This window comes from Melopsittacus undulatus, chromosome 4, assembly GCF_012275295.1.
Source record: "Melopsittacus undulatus isolate bMelUnd1 chromosome 4, bMelUnd1.mat.Z, whole genome shotgun sequence".
Taxonomy (NCBI): Eukaryota; Metazoa; Chordata; class Aves; order Psittaciformes; family Psittaculidae; genus Melopsittacus; species Melopsittacus undulatus.
The window spans coordinates 20,300,769-20,321,942 of NC_047530.1; the positions used below are offsets into that span (position 1 = coordinate 20,300,769).

Sequence of the window (21,174 nt, forward strand, 5' to 3'; positions counted from 1 at the left end):
GGGCTGGATTTAAAGAAAGGTAAAGGGCAACTGTATGCTTCAGGAAGTCCCCACTGTTCTCTTTAATCTCAATTTTAGACTACTGCTGGCTCCAGTTTCAGGCACTGCAGATTCTTAGGCCTACAGGCAAAAAAACAAAGGTTCAGTAGCAGTTAATTCCTTTTCCCCTTTTATTTAATGAAATGTCTACACTCTACTGCTTTAGGGAGAAGAACAGTCATGCAAAGGGTGGGGGGGGGGGGGAGGAAAGAGCATTGTAGGCTGTGGTATAATTTCATTTCTTTCTAACTCCCAGATATTCCAGTGTTAGGTCAGAAAGAACCCCCATGCCAGTAAACAGAGTGAATGTTCTCTGCCAGCATCTCTGAAGGCTGAAACCTCTGCTTTAAAATTCCCTGCAAATGACATCTCCTGGGCAGGAAGCCATCAGTATGCAATACAGGTCTTTCAGAATAGCAACCATGAATATAAATGTTAACATCTGGAATTTTCCCTTCTGTTTTGGTTTTTATATGTTGTAATAATAAATATTAACATTATTTTTAATTATCATCAAATAGCAGTTTCTCTGGCAGCTTGAGATTTCATTATTAAGTCAGATAGTAAAAATATACAGCTCCTTTAAAAGGGAAGTTGAAAGTTTGATTCAACTCTGCAAATACACCATTGTTGGTCTAATCTATTGTAGAATTCATAGAATAATGAATTAACTTTCCAGTTGCATACAGTGAGGCAGGCATGACAAATGAGAGAATACTAAAATGGTAAGGAGCACAATATACACTTATTTTTGCAGGTTTTAATGGGCTGCCAACTAATGGGAGAGCCTTTTGTCTGCATTTTTTTAACTAGATGTTCTGAGTATAGTTTTAAAGTGAGCAGAGAACATCAGTATTCCATACTTTCAGAGCATCGCTGATTAGTCAAAAACTGTCAGGTTTCCCTAGGACATGTATCTCAAACAATCAAAGAGCACAGGGCAAAGATTGAAATGGAATTTTTAAGCTGTTGAATGTGGTAGCAGTTGAAACTGTTTCTGGTTTAATTTTGTACAAAATTGGACTTGGATGGTGTCTGATTTAAGGTCCACGCTCAGCGAGTATCCAGTGATAGGAAACACTCTGCTTATCAGAAGTTTTTGGCTCTGAAATGTAATCTGGGACTGATATAAGGGAAGAAAATGCTACTTGTAGTATTTTTTTTTCCTTATTATTACTACCTAGGAGCAACTTACCTGGAGTCTGGCTATTTATTTTTTTTTTCTGTTATTCTGTTGGGGAGAAGAAATTGATTGGTGGCAGGATTACTTTGCATGGCAGGAGACCATTTTGGTCTTAAGTGACTTAATTTTGGGTAAATTCTCAGGGGCTTTGGGAACATGACCCATTATATATCACTCTTGATGGCTTTTTGACAAGTTTTTTGTAGCATTGTGGCTTTAGTAATGAATCTTCTATATATTTAGGTAGTTAAATTCACAAGATGTAAGTGAAATAGTTCTGCATTAATCCTTCATAAAGCATTGATCTTTTTTTTTTTACCTTTTTTCTCAGTGTGTCAATCCTGATCTTTAATACTTCTCGGCAGTGCTTTGTTCTGGTGAAGCAGTTCCGCCCAGGTAATCCTCTTTTTTTAGACTTACTTTTGCTCTCTAGCAAAGCAAGCTTTTAAGGGTTTAGCAATTGAAAGTTGGTGCATCTGTGGTGATAAAATCTTTGTCCTATATTCCGTTTCTTTGTATGATAGCCCACCCCTTTCAGTTGGTCGGAATTTCTAACCAGGGAAATTTCCATTACAGATGAAATGAATGATCAGGCTGGCCTTACATTCTTCTTCTGGGCTAGTCATTGTCATCTTCTTGGTGAAATTACAAATATCAATAGATACACTTTTATTTGAAGTTCCTTACTGACCTATCTAGTATTCAGTAATGTGCAGAAGCACAATTATTTTTCCTTTTTTCTTTTTTTTTTCCTTCCTGAAATATTCCTTTTTTTAAAAAACTTATTGTTGTGCATTGTATACTTAGGAATTTATAATGAGAGAAATTCAGGACTGTATGCTATTCATCATTATGTATGTGTGAGCAGCTTCATTTTACCAGTTATTATTATGATTTTTTGTTAGCATGCTAGTATTTTTTCCTGAGTTTTGCATCAGTTATTTTAACTCAAAGCAATATTTACTTTCTGGAAGTTAAAAATTAAATTCATATTCTTTGCATGTTAACTAAAAATATCAGAAGATATTTCACTGGCTGTTGCTAAGAGACCATTTCAAGACTGTTCATGGTAGACTTTATGGGAAACTTTCTAGGGTGCTGTTATGCTGTCCTTGTCTACTGGCAGTTACTGACAGGCTTTTCAGTGTTGTGCGGCACTGTTATACTGACAGTCCATACTTCCCATGAAGCACTATATTGACTATTATAAAGTTTGTGTTTGTTTATCACTAATCCAATGTCTCTTTATTTGCCAGCTGAATAAAATGGCTCATATAGCTGTTGCTCTCTTTGAGGCTATCTTAGGCAGAAGCCTTCATATATGTGCATGTATATATATATGTATATATGCTGAACAACAACATGTTCATTACATCATCCATATGAAAGTGTTAAATCTGCCTCGAAAGATTAGGCTGTTCTTGGAGTTAAACCATTCCAGAGGCTTGAGCTGCCCAGAAGCCTGACCAGAGGGACAGTGGTCAGTTGGACACCCCATAGCAGTTTAGTTATCATAACCATGCCCTAACATTACTCACATCACTATAATTATATTACCATTCCATGGTTATTGTCCGCCTTGTTGCACATTCCACAAAGCAAAAATAAAAGCTGAGACTTTTCTCATTGCTGGCTGCTATCAAGATCTCACCAGAAAAACAGTAGCTCATTACTTGTGACCATACAGCTGCCACTCGATCTACCAGGCACGTCCTCCACACGTGTGAGGGTTAACATATGTGCTTGCCTTTCCTTAAGGTAAGGTGTAACGAGACTTTTCCCACTGAAGTCTGTGCAGCTTGTAAAAGAATTCATCCCTCCCTGTATGTACATTCTCACTCCATTCCCTTTGACAGCACCAGCCCTTGTGTGGTCGCTCTGCTGGCTACACAGGAGGAAGTTCTTTACTGTAAGGGTGGTGAGGCACTGGAATGGGTTTCCCAAGGAAGTTGTGAATGCTGCATCCCTGACAATGTTCAAGGCCAGGTTTGACGAAGCCTTGGATGACATGGTTTAGTGGGAGGTGTTCCTGCCGATGGCAGGGGGGTTGGAACTGGATGATCTTAAGGTCCTTTCCAACCCTATTGTATGATTCTATGAAAAAAATTATATGTATATCTCAGTAGTTTCCATATTAGCTCCTCACCCATGACCAATTGCAAGGGTCTTGAGCAGTGCTCATTTTGGTTTTCGATTGGCCACATGTTTTCAAATAAAATAATAGGTTCCTGGGAAAGGCTAGGGGTTAGTTCCTGTAAACAAGTGCATAGGTTTTTTCAGTGTAAGTACAATGACCTTTCAATGGGTTGTGATGTTTGATTTTGCATTGACTTAAAATATGCAGTAACAAAGACTGGAGTCATAAGCCATGTTCTGTTTCAAGAGGTATGAAATACTGATTCCAATCAAAGAGAAACCAGAAGTTTAAAGAAAGGCTAGCACATTCCCCAGTCAGCTAAACCTCACCAGCCCCTCAGTCTGTACTTTTGTTCACTTCTCTTAACGGGTAGCAAACAAGTCCCTCTCTGAGTCATCTGACAAAGGCTGCTTTGAATAACCATTATGATCTTATTTGATGAGTTTGGTTGAGCCATGTATCCTTTGTCTCAGCTTTGCAGAAAGGCAGGCAAGTACATCAATTCCACTGGAGTTTCAACTCTGAGACTTCTTGCAGTTGAGTGGCTCTAGGGTAATGAGTCAAGATATTTAATGAGTACTAGGAGGCTGGTTGAGTCATATCTGTGCTATTGCTCATCGTAGGTGTCTGTCTGACGATGGAGGAGACAAGCCAGTGATGATGAACTGGCAGTTTCTGACCAAAGCAGCATAAACTGTCAGGAGACAAGAAGGCTGTGCTGGGAGCTGAGCTCTAACTTCTACTTTCTGCTCTCCACACACTCTGTGCATTTGGAATAAGCTGATAGCCTGTGATGAGGAAGTTTCAGGTTTCTCTCCAAAGAGTGTGCCCTACCTAGTCAATAAGCCACAGACTGCTTTTCCATCCAGTACTTCATTTTGCTTGATGCATCACTTGTGCAGTCTTCTCTGTTCCCAACCAGGGAGCTTGGTTTTCTAGGCTTTGCTTATCTGTGAGAGGTAAATTGTTTGATCCTTTGCGACCATCATCATATTGAATTCATACTTCAACTCCTTGGTGAAAGCTTTAGTATTTAGACTTATGGAAGTGGCTGGTGCTGCTTCTTCCTTATCTACAGAGAAAAGCTGTTGCTGGGCTTTAAATGTTGGCATATTGCAGGACTTTGCTCTGAAGAGGACTTTTGGATTAGGTCCTACTGAGAATGCAGGTTTTGCTCTATGTGGAGCCCAGTTATGCTGAGGGAAAAGAAGAATGGCAGGTGCCTGCAGGAATGACAGGATTGGTTTAGGGATTCAACAGACTTGTAACAGAGAGTTACTTCAGTCACAGTTTCACATTTCTGTACCCAACACTCTTACCTGCAGCATGTTTTGTTGTCGAAGTCCTTTAGCATGATGCATGTCTTGTTCTTTTTTGTATTTACTGATATGGATATGTTAGGAATAAAAAAGCAATAAAACCTTAAGAGTGTTTGGCTCCTAGAAGTAACTTGGAGGCAGTTATCATTTTGGTAATTGTCATAGCTTTTAGAAGTTTTTGGAATAATGACAATCGACACCTATCAAAGATCTGTCCCTCAGAGTCTGCATGGAATTACTTAATATTTTTTCCCCACCTTCATGCTGCATTTAGAAAAAAGCCCCTAAGCTCTAGTCATGTCTTTCAAGTAAGAAACCAGTAGCGTGACCAGTAGGTTGAGGAAGGCGATTCTTCCCTCAGCTCTGCTCTCGTGATACCCCTCCTGCAGTACTGCATCCAGCTCTGGGGCCCCCAGCATAAGAAGGACTTGGACTTGTTGGTGCTAGTCTAGAAGAGTGCAACAAAAATGATCAGGGGGCTGGAGCACATCTATGAAGACAGGCTGAGAGAGTTGTCCAGCTTGAAGAAGAGAAAGCTCCGGTGAGACCTCATAGCAGCCTTTTTCGAAAGATATGCTCATTGAAAAACCATGTTATGTGTATATGAAATAGGCATGTAAACTACTTCAATGGAATAAAAATAATTTGACATTTTAAAACAGTTTTACTCAGGTTGTTTTATAACATCCTTGTGGTAGCTTTTCATGGAAAGCAAGGGATAGACATGAAGAAATTTCAAGGAAGAAACAAGTGGGATAATACCTGCAAGTTAAAATTACAGTCATCTGAAATTGCCAGTAGTGATTCAGTCCTACAGTTCTCAGGCAAAATTTCTGTTGACATCAGTGAGAGGTTAAGGACTAAAATCTGGCATTTGCACTTTCTTTAGGAGTGCATTACAATGGCAGCTGTTTGTAGATTAATTCAAGAAGTCTTTTCTAGCCTCCATGCAGGAATCTCTGCAAGGAGCTGTGTGTTCAAAAGAGATTTTTTTTCAAACAAACATACATGCTTTTCATACCCTTTCTAAATAACAGCTGAGTTGACAGGCTGAAAGGCTCATCAATGCGCACATGGTACGCAATGTACAACCCAACTTCCCTGCAAGATAACTGCATAGTTTAAATTACATCCTGATATCCGCATTGCCCAACAAATGGAAGCTGTATGACACTTCTGGGATGTAGATTTTTTTGGATGAGCTAGCTTCCTTTTTTTTAATTTCTATTTACTATAAAGTGTTAGTGAATTCATTCCAAATGACCTAAACACAAATAGAGTTTAAAGAATAATTTTACAGAAATTGCAAGCGAACCTTTGTTCTCTAAAACTGCAATTTCCCTGTGTCACAACTTTAACAGATAACACAACTAAATTCCTTATTACTCTCAAGTACCCTGACGGTTATAAATTTCCAGGCAAAATTTGTGTACCCTTTTTTTTTTTCAATATTAATAAACTAACACACACTCCCTTGCTTCTTTTTTTTTGTGTGTGTGTGGTGTTTGGTTTTGGTTGGGGTTTTTTTTGTAATTTTTTTTGTAATTTTTTTTAGCTGTTTACATGTGTGAAGTAGGAAAGCATCATCCGCAACTTTTTCAGAATCGGGACAATGAGAGCTTCTCTCGTCTAGAGGATCCCTTACCTGCTGCAGTAGGAGTGACCTATGAACTCTGCTCTGGCATTGTTGACAAACCAGACCTTTCTTTAGAAGAAATTGCATGTGAGGAAGTCTTAGAAGAATGTGGCTATCATGTTACTGTTACAGACCTAAGGAAAATCACTTCTTACAGGTAAATAGCAGTAAGTTAAACATGTTGCGTTTTGTTGTTTCACAGATTGCTTGAAATGTCCTAAAAGTAAATTAGTGTTCCCTGTTCCCTTATTTAAGCTGTGTGTTGGAGGAACGTGGACATCTGAAAGTATATGAAAGGTATAATTTTCAGCAAGTGAGAGGAGTGTTTACAGAGACTTAAGGAATTATAACCTCATAATTATGGTATTGAATTCACAGTAAGAATTATACTATTGTGATTTATTCCAGAGACTATTAAAACTGGAAAAAGCTGCATTGGGCTCTTCAGAGCAGTTTGTTACAGCACTAGAAAACAGGCTGTCTTTACTCTTCCAGGCATTTTCCATCTCTCATTCTTATTTTTCTGATTTAATAATAGAAACTGCCCAAGATGGACTCTTGACTTACCATTAATGCAGTTTTGCAGAAGCATGAGAACTTGTGCCATTAGATCTCGTCATAATATTAGAGCTGTAATTAAGCCTTCTTCAGATTGGACAATAACGTTATATATGAGGACTTTGCTGATTTGACTATGAAAAATTTTACACCATTTTTTTTTGCAGGGTTTCAAATAGTTGTTGAAATAGATTCTAACATATTTCAAAATACAGACTAGGAGTAAGAGGAAAAAATAATATGTAAAAATACAAAATATAAGTTACTGTAGGGGTAAATAAAAAAATAAAATAATAAAACGTCAAGAGAAACTTTGCAGAGAGCCTTAATCCCATTATATCTCCTTTCCAGATTTTAGTATTGTTACCAAAAAATGTATGTATATTTGTATTTTACAGAGGAAGCAGCAGGTTCTTTACTTTCTTTATTTTGCTTGACATCTCCATTGAACTAGGCCTTGTCATTGGTTTTTAATTTGAGAATTGAATACAAATCCACAGCTGTCAATCCTGGCAAATGTTATTTCCTGCTGGATTAGCAAGCAGTGCTTCTTTTGAGGGGAGGGGGTGAATCACAGGAGTTGTCTTATATGACTCCTTGAAACTAGATTAAGGGTTTGTTCTACTGACAGAAAAAGTGCTTTCTAGATTTATGAGCAGAAGCTGCCTATAGAATTTCACAGTTTGGGTGACACTGACAGGCTATAGCATGCATATGTATACATATATACACTTGTATATGTATCGAAACACAAAATAGGAAAAGTAGAATATGATTTCTGTATCTGTAGAAGTCTTGCTTCAGTGTAGAAGTTTGTCTCAACATTAATGATCTATATCTGGCTAAAACTGTATGTTGTTTGGTTGGTAAATGTCTTTGTATCTTAAAGGTAGTTGTTCTTTTCAGTTGCCCTTTTTTTAATTGCACAGACTTGCAAAGAGAGTACACAATGGGAGTTTTCTCTGTTGAGATCCATGGAAAGGGCACTTAGTATGTTAATCACCCAATCCTGCTTTGTCTATCAGAGCATAGCTTTCTGCCCATAGAGATCCATGCTGAAGTCAGAAGGGCCTTTATTGTATTTACTTTTCTAGGTTAATAGGAAAGTTTGAAGCCTCAAAGATGGTATTTCACAGTTTCTTACAAAAGAAACCAGACTTCCTGTGTAAAGAATACAGGAAGTATTAAGAATAATCTGTATTAGATTAGATTTTTATTAGAAATGTTTACTAAAATGTTTCTGCTAGGAACATCCTGTTCATCTTCCTTTAGCCAAAGACTGGCAAGCTTTTCCTCATGTTCTTCCCTAAATTTCCCTTTCTTTGCTTCAAGTCTAAGACTTATTACCCTGTTTCCAGGTGATATGAAGTAGTTCTGCACATTCCACATATTTGTTTGAAGATATCTCCCCTTTATTTTATATTTGACTATGCAAAACTATCTTAGTTGATTTAAGCTTTCTCTTCAGACCATGTTTTCTAGATAGCATCATAGAATCATAGATGTCTGATCATTCCTTCTGCTGTCCTCTACCTTCTCTCCATCTGGTCTGCATATTTACCAGTGTCCGATAAAGTGAAAGCATTATTTCCCTCGTCTTAAAGAGTATTTTGTTTATATGTTGTAGGATGTATGTTTGCCTTTTTTGTGGTGGAAGTGTACTGTTGACTCATGGACCACAATGCCTCCCCTGTCTCAATAATATTTTCTGCAGCAGTACTACACTGTCATTCACCTGCTGCCTGTGTTTGTGCTGTTCATTACTGTTGCCTGAACACAAAGCCTTGAACTTGCCTTTGCTGAATTGCATCCTATTTTTTGTCCTAAAGCAAAATGCTCATTTAAATTGAATGGAGGGTGGTCCTAGTGGAATCCCTACTTAGTTTGCATTTCCAATTGGAAATTGAGCAGTGATATCCATTCGAAGAGTACCATTTTCATACTAGTTTTGATTTTTAAGTATATCTTGATATCCTAGTTTCTTAATGAAACTGTCACATGGGTTAGTAGTCAAAGCCTTGATAAACTGAGGTTGTATTATTTGTGGTGCTGCCCGTATCCACACTATTATTGCTGTTAGTAGTTTGACTGCACTTGATATATTCCAAAAAAATCTGATAGCTGTTGTTCCTTTCTTGATGCAAATAAAACCACATTAAAACATTTAGATAATTATAATTAATAATTACTAAGTTAGATCTATTAGATTTTTTTTAGATAAAACCTCAGAGTTGTGTGCACAGTGAAAAGGCTTTTATACAAACCAGGGTTTTGGTGTTGTCGCACACTTTGCTCTGAAAGCAAAGTGTTGCCTTGTATTTCTGATGACACCCCTTTCTGGAATCATGGTCACAAGAAGGAAGTTGACTGACTGGAATAAAAGCAGGACTTGAGTTAGAACTGACAGAAGGACATGGAATGCAGAAGACATACCCAAGTTAAAGAGAGAAAGGTTTTGGCTAGAGAGGTCAGTACAGTTCTGTGGCTAATGGATGAAGAAGGGGAGGGCATGAACAATGTGTAGGGAGAACTTGAACTGGGGGTGGAGGGAATAGACTAGAAAATCATCAAGTAGACAGGAAGAAGAGATGAAGGCACAATGAAGAGAAAAAAAAACATGAGCTGAAAAAACTAAATGGACTTGAGGGGAGTACTTGCATTGTGGTGGAGAAGAATTCTCTTTAATGAAATGAAGAAAGACAGTATTCACTGTATTCAGACAGAACTTTGTTCCCAAGCAGTGGGAACAGTAACGATCAGAGGTAATCTGAAGATAGTGTTTATTTCTTCTTATTTATTAATATCAGGGCTAATACTGTAATGGTATAATTGTAAACCGATGTTTCATGAAAATTGTTGCCAGTTAAATTGTCATTTTTTTTAAAACTCTCTGAGCTTGCTTCCAGGTTTTGATTTTTTTCCCCCTAACTGCAAGATTTTGAATTTACTCATATATCAGATAAAGCAAACCTTCTGTCTCTCATGATATCCCAGCAGGTTTCAGTCTGAATCCCATGTGAGGTTCACCTGTTGGTTTCTTAGGTTGAAGTACTTCTGACTATCTTTCTTCAGAATTGATTACTTACAAGACACGGGCAGGGAAGTCTTTTGTTGTTGCTGTTAAAGGTGTTGTTATTGCCATTGCAACTTACAGGATTTTTTTAGGTCATCTTTAAGAATATTTACAAATTTATTTGAATTTGAATAACACCTGAGAGCATCAAGCTAACACTGAACCAGAGCTTCTGGTCCAACTTCCTTTTCCCTTCATTATGTCTTTATTTAGTCCCAGAGGTTCTAATAAACTCTTGGCTATGAATTGGATACAATAGGAGCTGGAGATTCTCAACTGCACTGCAAAAATAAATCAGATGGATTAGTTTAAGAGCCTAACATAGGTACTTACCTACATTTAATTTTTTTTCCCCAAAAAGTATACAACAAAGAAGAGCATTCAGAGAATTAATACTGGATGTTCCAATTACTGTGCCGTGGCTATTAGCCTTAGTGCAATGAGGTAAAAATGGTTTGTATTCACAGGTTTTTATGCAGAAGGAATAATAGCCTTGAAAATGTTGGAGTGCATTACGATTAGAAAGATCACCTGCTAGTACACCTGTTGGGTGATGGCATAATGTAATATAATTTTATGTTAATTACTTCTCTGCTTTTTTCCTGCACCTGCTGCTTATAACGTCAGAACTGTACAAAGGTCCTGAGAAGTGACAATAGTAGCTGCATGTCACTGTTCATCAGTTTACATGTTTCATGCCTAAATAGATCTTGATTTCAGCATAAATAGCAGAGATTTATGACGCATTTAGTTGTAAACATGAATTATGTATTTCTATATCGCCAAATTCTGCATCCAGATGGCTTAAATCTTATAAAAGGATATATTGCATTTATGATTTTTCACATTAACTGTGTCAGATTAAAACCAAAAAATTTATTTATGTGTTGACAGGAACAGGAAAGTGTTGATTGTTTCTAGATTTTATATTTCTTAAATAGTAAGAAATTAAGAGAAATTTAGCTTTTAATTGCTGTCTGTCAAAAATCTGAGTTAAACTAGTAAATCTTCACAATAATAAGTCTATTTATTTCCTCCCCACATTTTAGCAGAGAAATAGAGTATAAGAGTGTTTATTTTCTCATGCATGCTTGTTCCTTCAAGTTAGAAAGGTAATAATTATGTAGTAATTGGTTGGCATAGATGAGCACCCAGAGATGAGGAGAAAGCAAAGCTAATCTTGAGCACATGCTTTGAATTTCAGCCCTGTTTACAAATGTGCACATGTGCATGCACAAACACATGTGCTCATGCTCTCAGTTGGAGGAAGAAGCTCACTGTTACTGAGCATCAACAAGCATGTAAGGTGAAATCAATCTGGCTTGTGGATTTTAGGCTCTACTAAACCTTTTTTCAGAGCAATAAGATACTGTTACCCCTTGTGATAAAAAATACACATGTAATGTATCTTTATGAACTAAGATATGCAAGTGAAAAGGCCCATTTTGTGAGCCCCATTTCATGTGCTATTTCCTCATGCATTTAATAAAAGGGAAGAACTGAACAAAGGCTTTGTGATAGCTGCTATTGCCGTGCTTCAAAAACAGATTGGAGTGACAATCTGTCTCTTGTGTTTTCTCTGATCTAAGAAGGAAGTAGATAGAAAATACTGTAGCTACAGCCTCTTGTGCTAGCCAGTCCCGCGCAGGTGACGAGAAGCACTTTGCAGTCATTTCACAGAAAGTGCTTCTCCACTCTTCTTTTGCCTACAAGTGTGTTGCCTGCAGCTTTGAAAGCCATAGCATGATTTAATCACAGTGTTTGAGTGTTTGATTTAAAATGAAATACGGGAATGCAGCACACAATCTTGTTTTGATGTGTTAAACTTACATTTAAGTTACTATTGTGATGAAAACCATACCACTTTGTTATCCTTACTTTGACATGCTTACATTCCTAGACTTGCTGTTGTCAAAGGTAACAGAGGTTTCTGTCTCTGAAGCAAAACTAAAAGTTTAGCGCTAACAGACTTTTATTTTTAAAAATATCTGTTGAAGTTATGAGGTTTGTGAACTTAAGCCCTAGTGATTTGACAGAGTGTTTGTCAGCCACATAGCTGTTAATTTGAAGAACCATAAACATCTAGAGGAAACTGATCATCATGGTAAAGAGATGAAAAAAACAGAGCAGTGTTTTGTATAGATCATTTGCATTTGCCACACAGTGGTAAATAAGAGTCAAGCACTGTCCAGACTCATCAAAATACATCTGGAACAATCAGCTAGGTCAAGCCAGGCTTAGTAGGTCTGGGTCAGTATGAACCATGACGTACCTGGTCTGGGCAGCATGGTACTAAACCTGTGGAGTGAGACTGAAGCCTGAAGTCCTCCTGTGGATTGGTGCTGTGAGTTCAAACCCTGCTTGCCCTGCCCCAAACCAAGCCCCTCTGTACGGGGAAGGCACCTTTATCAGGAGGGTGGTTTTCCCAGGGTGAAACTCATCACTTGCAGTTCAGGTGTGCTGACCCCTGTGATTTCCACAGATGCAAAGCTAATGAATATAGCTATAATCTGTTAATAGGTGACTCATTTCAGACCATGGCAAAAGCATTTATTTGTAATGTGAAATACTAGGGCAAGGAAAAGCATATGTCACAGACTTAGGATAGAGGAAGAAGGCAGCAGAAAAAGGAAAATAGCCATGATTAAAGGTATGTCTAAATTCCTGAGGCATCATAATCAGAAACTACAAGTAAGTATGCAAAAGCATAGGAAGTGCCTAGTGACAGATAAACCTGAAAACGTACTGAAAACATAATAGCTGCCTGTTGCTTATTTACCAGTCAGACCTACCTTCTCCCTCTCTGCCCTCTTCCTTCTCCAGCCCCAGTACCCAAAATCACTGAAATGAGTACACATTTTCCAAGGGTAAATGTTAAAACACTTTATAACTTCAACAAGATGGAGATTCAGAACAGTGTCAAAGCAGCAAACCTGATAACTTTTGATTTCTGTAAAAATCAAAGATACTAAGACAAACTGAATGTCAATAGCATTGATTTTGGACAATTTTGTAAGGACAGGCAGGATACATTAATAGGTAAGAGTCTGGAAATGTGAAAGACAGGAGTAAACAAGGAGATTATTTAATTTAGGAAGGGCATTTCATGTGGATCCATGCAAAAAACATCAACTAACAGAGTGAGCTAGAGAGTTTAGAGAAAGAAATATCAAGTAAGAAAAGGTAAGAAATATGCCTTTTTTGTGATTTAAATTATATTCCTGTATCTTTCAGCCTCTTTCTCAAACCAGTGAAATGGGCATTTACGTAGACAATAAATAAAAGCAGTGAATACATTATAAATAATACAATGCAATAGTCTACAAAGCCACCTGTCAAAATAGTGAGGGGATTCCAAGTCATCTTTGCTGTTTTGGGAGGGAAAGAGTAGAATTAGAATAACATGAGTATTAATACCAGTTCTCTTTGATTTTATTTATGGCTTATCTGAAAGTTTTCATTAGTTTTTAATGAACAACTCATGACAAAGTTACACCAGAGAAATATAAGTTAGGTAATTAAATAAGAAAGAATGAGCATGTGGGTATGTGCTCCTTTGAATATGTATTGTTGCAAACTTTTTGTTGTTTTCTGTGGCAAATTATATGCCAGTATATGTGAAGAAATGCCGTAACTTTGAGCATCATAACAAAGAACAAACCAGTGGGTTGTCTAGTGCTTTCATTTTTTAAAGTATATTCAATGTAGTAGCTATGCTTGATATATTTAGTTAATAAGAAGAAAACACAAATTTAATAGAAGTATCATAAGAGTACATAGAATGAAGTAACAGCATGTTGAAATCACGCTCTGAGCTACCACAGCTAGAAGCTAAATCTTACGGTGTGACATCTTAGGAAGCAGTTTTCCTTCTCTTTAAAGAAAAGGTGTGTGGAAAGTGAACTTCTGTGATTCCCACAGCTGCAGCTACTTCATCAGTAAATGGTCACAGGTGGCATAGAAGGAGATTATGCTGAAATAATCAAGCCAGAAGTTTCTTACGGAAGGGCTTCTTAAATACAGTCTGTTACGGTTTTGTATATAATCTTTGCATAATATCAAGCGGATGTGGCTGTAATTAATTTAGGATCATGTTCATTCTCCAGGTGTGGCACCCCCGATGAAGCTGAGACTTGACACCCATGAGAAATAACGACATGAAATATATTATGCATAGTCTTATGTTTTTTCATGGTACCTGTAGAGACTAGCAAGCCGCATTCTTTGTCTTGCACATTTCCCAGTATAAATGAACACATGGGTTTTATTCTTATCAATTACCACAAAACAATCTCTGAACCCCAGGCTTCCAGTGTTTATTTAATTACTAAAAATGCAATTCTTGCGGAAAAAGTGAAGAATGAGTAATCACTGCATACAGAGAAAAACAGATCTGGATCTCTCGTTGGTTAAACAAAAATCCTTTCTGTTTCCTAACACAAGAAGAAAGAAAAGAGGGAACAAAAAGTGAGCAGTCTATTATTCCATCACAAATACCTTCTCTCAGTGAGAATTCTTCCAATGGATGTAGCTACAATAGTGAGGGCTGGGTAGCACATGGGCCGATGATCAGTCAGTAGCAGATACCAGCTTTGGGGAAAGGCTGGGGGAAGAGCATCCACTGAGACTAGAGCTGTGTCTCTTAATTAGTATTTCAGCTCCAGTGTTGCTTTTTAACATTATATATTATTGCTTGATAATACCAAGAAAAATACAATATATTTTAACACAAAGGGAATCTAGTAAAGTGTGCCGTTGTCCTCATGGCAGAAAGGGCACTGATGGAATATGAGCATAAAAAATGACATTCCAACTTTTGCAAGCTGGTTGCTGATGGCAACTTCATGAAAAATAGGTCTACGATACTTATATAACGAGGTCAGAATGATTAAGCCAGCATGGTGTGCCCAGTTTGCAGCTCCTGCTGCTGGCAAAAACTGTGTTTGTGTTGTGCTGTCAGGTGGCTGGATCTTCAGCTGAAGTGAGATGAGTGGCAGCACGGCTGGTGAACGGCATTACTTTTCCAGTCAGCTTCCTGTCAGAGAAGGGGAAAGGGAGTGTGGCACAGGGAGTCCTGAGAAGACATTTGATCTGATGCCAGTGCCACTTACACTCAGCCCTGATTGTCAGCTCTGGATGTCTCTTTTATTGGCAAACCGTCTCTGATGGTCATCAGGGCAGTGTATACCAGAGACAGAGCCTGCAGAAAAGAGGGAATGTAAATACTGAATCAGTTTGACTGAAAAAGGAGGTCATGGAATTCGGTAAAGCGGAAGTGAGAGGGAAAACTGTGCTAGTAGGTCACAGTTTGTTGGTTAAAATGTGTATCCAAAATTACCCACCACTGACATTGAAATAAAGCGATGAGCCCCAGATGAAAGAAATCCCATAGCAGCCTTCAAAGTTCCTGGAAGTGCTGAAGATGATTAAGTTTCTCTTCTTAGATATACAGAAATGATTCTGGAGGGGTGAAACGCATTCTGTAACTTTGGACAAGATATCAGAAGTAATGTTGGGAAAAGAATTCACTGGTTTGCTCCCTATTCTGTATTTTAAAAAAAAAAGAGCGTAAGAAACCAGCTTCAATAATCACTATTAATTCTCCAAACAAAACTGCCAGTGTTCTTAGAAAATTGAAAGACAAATTATTAATTCCTGCTATGGCATGTGATGTATGCTAGGTTAACTGAAAGATTCAGTTGACTAATGGTTGGACAAGTATGGACATTCGCTCTAAGTTCTTAACACTGCTACAAATCTGAATAATCCTCTGTATGTATAACGATACAGAAGTTAATTTTTCAGCTTACCCTAATGCCTCGTTCATAGTTTCAGTTAACTTTTGATCCAGATTTAATGTGAAGTCACTCATAATCATGTGAAATGAAGAAGTTGCGATTAGGATGTGAACATTTTCTTGGAAGGACTAAAAGAGTGGATTATGTACTTATCCCTTATTTAATAATACCTAAATGAAATAGTCCTAAGGAAATAGAGGATTAAGGAATAACAAGTATAATACACAGCAAGTGGTCTAGCTGAAGAAAGTTTACGTCATGTAGAATATCCTCCACAAAATCCACTGTAGCAAATTTAGCAGGGAGACTGAATTACTTTAGATACACATATGCTTACAGTGGTCCATTTTGGCCAAGGCTAAAGTTCAGGAAGGACAGAGAAAGTCTCTCTGGCTACCTTTCTATTCTATTACCTATCCAGTCCATGAGCAGAGGACTCCAGCTGTGAATGGTCTTAATCTTCTTAAGTAAAAAAATCTAAATATTAGCCTAAAAACAAGCAAACAAATGTAGCACGATTGCGTATAGATGCGCTGTTGTTTGTAAATCTCTGAGTCATCCAGCAGCCCAGCTCTTCTTGAGGTCAGTTGAAAAATCTTCTGTTGACTTCAGTATATGTAGAACAACAATTCACCAATTCAAAAACTGGTTTATGTTTTCCTAAACTAACATTTTCCAAAGTTGTAGAGTATATTTCAAGACATATCCATATCACGTGCAACTGCATTCAAAAGTGTCGGTATTTCTGCATGAAATTTCTAAACAATTTCTGTATTAACAGAGTTGCATTTATAGGTGCTAAATGACATTAGCAGAGAGTAAGGACATACATTTTGATGTTGCTTAGTGACTCAAGTTAAGACCCATGTTCCCATTCCTAATTCCTAGCTACCTTCTTTTTATCTAAAACAAAGTTTACCTTCTGCTTTTTTTCAAGGTCTGGAGTTGGTGTGACAGGTTCTAGCCAGACATTATTTTATGCAGAAGTCACAGACCAGATGAGAATTGGGGAAGGAGGAGGCCAAGCTGAAGAAGGCGAGCTGATTGAAGTTGTAGAAATACCTTTAGAAGAGTCCATGAAGTTTGCTTATGATGAGACTCTCCAGAAGACGATGGGCGTCATCTTCAGCTTCACATGGTTCCAAGACAACATAGCACCCAAGCTACAGAAAAAATAAAATCAAAGTACCACGACTGTAAGAAAAGCTTTCCAGCTGGTTCTGTGGATACAGAAAACTGCAAATCTGCCTGCCTTGATCATCATGTCTTCTCATGGGGCAAATCTTTCTTGAAATAAATTTGGAAATAAAATCTCAATTAAAATCTTGACCCAGTTTCCATCATTGGCAAAACACTTACTGGCTTCACTGGGGCCAGGATTTGCCTCTGAGGCAAATGTTAGTTTTTGCAGAAAAGTCAGATTAATGTGTTCCATTCTTCTTTTTCATGGCACTGTGCTACCACTATTTTGAAGATTCACTCAGGACCTCAGTGCAGCTGCTGTGTGAGCCTGTCACTGGGGTCTGTACATACTGGCAACTGTGTTCACTGTAGTTTCTGACATTTTTGGGGGTGGGAGCAGCAAAGCTTAATAATCACAGATACAATTACTACCTTCCTGAGTCCTGCACAGCTTTCGGGGAGTAGCTTTCTCTGTGGTGTGTAGCTCCTGTGCAGAGATGTTTGCATTTCTTGACATGCAGTCCTTCATTTTATAAGCAAACATGTCTGTAAATCCTTCTGCTAATGTGTCATTTTGACAATAGACCAGCTGTAAGATTATGAGCTTCTGTGTGTTTCCACTGTAATGCTGAGCAGCAGTGATGGTGATGGATGAATGATGGGGGTTTCTATTAGAACACATGCTGCTTTGTTTGTTTTATGGGTTATAGTTGCTTATGAGATCTAACCTTGTCCTCAAAAATGGGCCTAGAGAGGGCAAATCCTTTTAATTTGGCTCTGAGGTGACTAACACAGGTGATTTCAGTGGTCTCGGTTTCTTTGTCACCCAAATGAGAACAATGAGACTTACCCCTTAGATAGTGTTCCTGGAAATCTAATGATCAAAGTGCTTTACTGAGATTTTATCATCATTTGTGCACATTACACTGAAGCTCATGCAACCTGCACAGACATACTAAGCAACACAATTTGATTTAACAAAGTGGTCTAATTAGAACGTATGTTACTTCTATCAGCGTAGCTTAGATGTGGAATATTTGTCATGTGAAACTTAAGAGCATGAATGAAAGAAAATCAAATCTGGCAGTTTAAGGATGCGCTGGTTTATGTTATTCACTGACTTAATGCTAATTAACTTGCCTACATTGTATGTGCTTCTAGGATTGCTGAGGTACTGTGTTTAGAAGATGAGCACTGTGAATACACAAACTTTCATTTAGCAACTAGTATAAATGCAATACAGATACCTGATTGTATCCAGTGGCTGATTTAAGATCACTGCATATCTAAATGGCCATATAAATAAATAATTTCTTTTTAAAATGCTTTTAGAACTGGTGCTTGCTGGTTCCCCTACTAACAGGGAGGAAAGGTCCTTGGAAAGCCACTGAAAGACAGCCTTTGCCTGTGGGAGTCACATATCTTTGTGAAAGTTCAGACACATTTGTGTCAAACTGTGCCTGGTCTGTGGTGAGTCGAGGGCTGAGTTACTGTGAAAAGCAAATAAATTCTGTCTGTCCATGTATTTACACTGGAAGTTGTTTTAGGGAGGGATCTCCACTGCTAGACGTCTTTATAATGCCTAGTGCTATGTGTTCTGATTGCTGCTGAGGCCTCTGGGAGCTACTACAATGTGTGTAATAAATAATATCCTTTATTCCAGGCTCTAGTTACCAAAGTATGTGTTTGATTCCATCAAAATTGCTACACAGTAGCTTGTTGATCTGTTTAGTGTTAAGCTAATGAGTGTGTGTATATACATCTTAATAACCTGTCTGGCTGTATAATGCGGCAATTTGGCAAAGTAAACTGGTGTAGGGGAGGGGTGTCACAGTTTGAAACTTTTCAAAGCAGCATTTATGTATCTATACCATTTGTCCCAGAATTACAAATGGACAAAACTCCACTTCTAATGAGGCTCTTCATGTGACGATGAGAGCTTTCTCCCATCAGCCATTCCCTCCCTGCCACATCCAGGACCTAGACTCTGTGCTTCACAGGGTGCACTCACATTAACAACCTTGGTGAGAGCCCATGGTTTTGACCCTCAAGTGTGGGTGACAGGCATTCAAGGTGTGATTCATCAGACTAAACACACATTTCACTGATTAGTCTGTCTAGAAGAGCCTTCAAATCTTAGCACCTGTGTCTGGTTTGGACTCACCAGATCACCCCTGGAGAAGGCAGGTCAGCCAGTGTGCCAGCATCACATGCACATAGAATCATAGAATCATACATCATGAGCTATGGGGCTGCCAAGCTGTAGGGAGATCACAATGCCATCCACAAAAAGGGGGGGATGATGAAGGTCCTAAAATCTCTGTGCACCACCCAGCTGATGCAAGCTGGTTGTGCCATGGCTGCACATCTTTGAACCAGACAGTTTGAAACATTCATGCTTTGCTCCCTCCAAGGTGCCATGGCTGTCCCTCTAATGTACCATCCTGCCGTAAGAGCGTGTGTGGTGAGGGAGCACCAAGGGCAGCTCCAGACTTGCCAAAATCTGGCCCAGACTGCTGCTGCTGGCTCCCATCACCCAGACAGGTGACTGGAGAGCCCATGGTACCACAGCATGGAGGCAGGGGCAGAGAAGGAAGGTGCAAAGGCACAGGGACAGGCAGCCCTCTGCTCTGTTCCAAGTTGACCTCACCAATGCAAGGTACAGGCTTCAGATGACTTATTTTTCACATAACCATGACAGAGGGGAGCTGCATGATCTGGGAAGTCCCTCAGCATCTCTCTAGAATTCAGAAGGCCAGGCAAGAAGCTGAACAGGATTGCCACTGCCTCTCCATGCCTCGTGGTCCATGGGGTCTATTGGGCAGACACTTAAAAAATCCTGGCGGATTGTGGTTCCCCTGAAGACTTAACACCCAAGGAATGCTGCACCTGGCCCTGTGCACTGCCAGGCCTCCCCCCAGTTTGTAGTTCTCAAACAGAAACAAAATGGACAAGGGATTTATTTGGTTTCCTTCCACAATTTGGGAATTTTCCACAGAAAGAGCGGCAGGGCAATATAGCAAAATTTGTACATAAAACAATGTTGTATCTAGTGTTTGGATTTATGCTATTAAATATAAACATATATTCCTCCTTTTTCATCCTGTTAATTTTGGTGGGTATTTTAATAAGGAATTAGGAAAGTTTGAAAATGTGGGAGAAAGGTCCTGAGATTTTTTCAAACCAGCAGATGATTCATATTTATAAAAATAAAACCAGAGCAGTTTGGATGCCACTTCTCTCATAAGGGCTCACTTCAAAGATTATAATTAGAGCAAATCTGATATACATTGGCCAAGCCCAGGCATGAAAAAAGTGCTTCTAATGGAATCTGGAAATCACGTCTGCATTTTAGACCCATCCTTTGGATGTGCCACCACACATATGTCCATGGGGAGAAGACAGTTCAGCGTGAAACAAGGTCCTGTTTGTTGCTAATGAATACTGACTCTAGCCTGCAAAACTCTAATCTGATCTCATCCAACCATCCCCATGAGATCGGTGTCTTTCTTTTGTTGAGTACAATCAAGTGGTCTGCATTCAAAAAACAAATCACTGCATCTCTCTCATCTTTACAATGCAGCTTTGGGATGTAGAGATAATCTAATGAACCTGAGTTTATGACTCAGGCTTCTAATAAAGCCTGAAATTATAACATCTTGAATGTAATATTGCTGTCAGGCTTGCTATTAGGTGGCAGAAGAGATGTCACCAACACCCTGCAAGTACATGGACTTCATTTATTACTGTTTTTCACCTGTTTGTAAAGTATCTACAAGTCCAGAGCTACTCCCAGGTCTCGTGGTACTAAGCACTGGACACTGATATGACTACAGCTCCTCCTCTAAAAGAACTGAATTACTCTGCGCAGCTGGGGAAGCAGGCGCGGGGATGGGGCATGGGGTGCCCTGGCTGCCCTTGCTCCCTGGGTGCAGGATGCTCCCAGTGCCACTGGAAACATGCTCTCCTGGCAAGTGGCTGCTTGCCTTTTTGCCTGCTCCTTCATTACCATCCCTTTCTACTAACAAGAACCGCAGTGCTCCTGACTCCCTGCTGGGCCATGGCCAGGGCCAGGCCAAGGGCAAGAGGGATAATTGCTCCTGAAATACATGTGCCGACCGAGCAGGGCAACCCACTGGCCAAATAGGGGTTTTGCTAAATAAGGACAATTGAGGAGCATGCTTCATCCCCTTGCTGGGGCTCTATACATAGATGAAAGGCACACCCAGTTGTGAAATCTGTTGAAATG

At 38.9% G+C, this 21,174-nt stretch overlaps 1 protein-coding gene across 1 annotated transcript in view; it reads left to right on the forward strand.

Annotated features, from left to right (window-relative positions):
• The window catches only part of NUDT14 (nudix hydrolase 14), a 59,797-nt gene extending 42,725 nt beyond the window's left edge, over positions 1 to 17,072 (forward strand). The window contains exons 3-5 of the mRNA XM_005149599.3: positions 1,554 to 1,618; positions 6,234 to 6,471; positions 16,681 to 17,072. Of these exons, the coding sequence (XP_005149656.1) occupies positions 1,554 to 1,618; positions 6,234 to 6,471; positions 16,681 to 16,921 (544 nt within the window). The 3' untranslated portion in view covers positions 16,922 to 17,072. The remainder of the gene's footprint in view (positions 1 to 1,553; positions 1,619 to 6,233; positions 6,472 to 16,680) is intronic.
• The last annotated feature ends 4,102 nt before the right edge of the window (positions 17,073 to 21,174 follow it).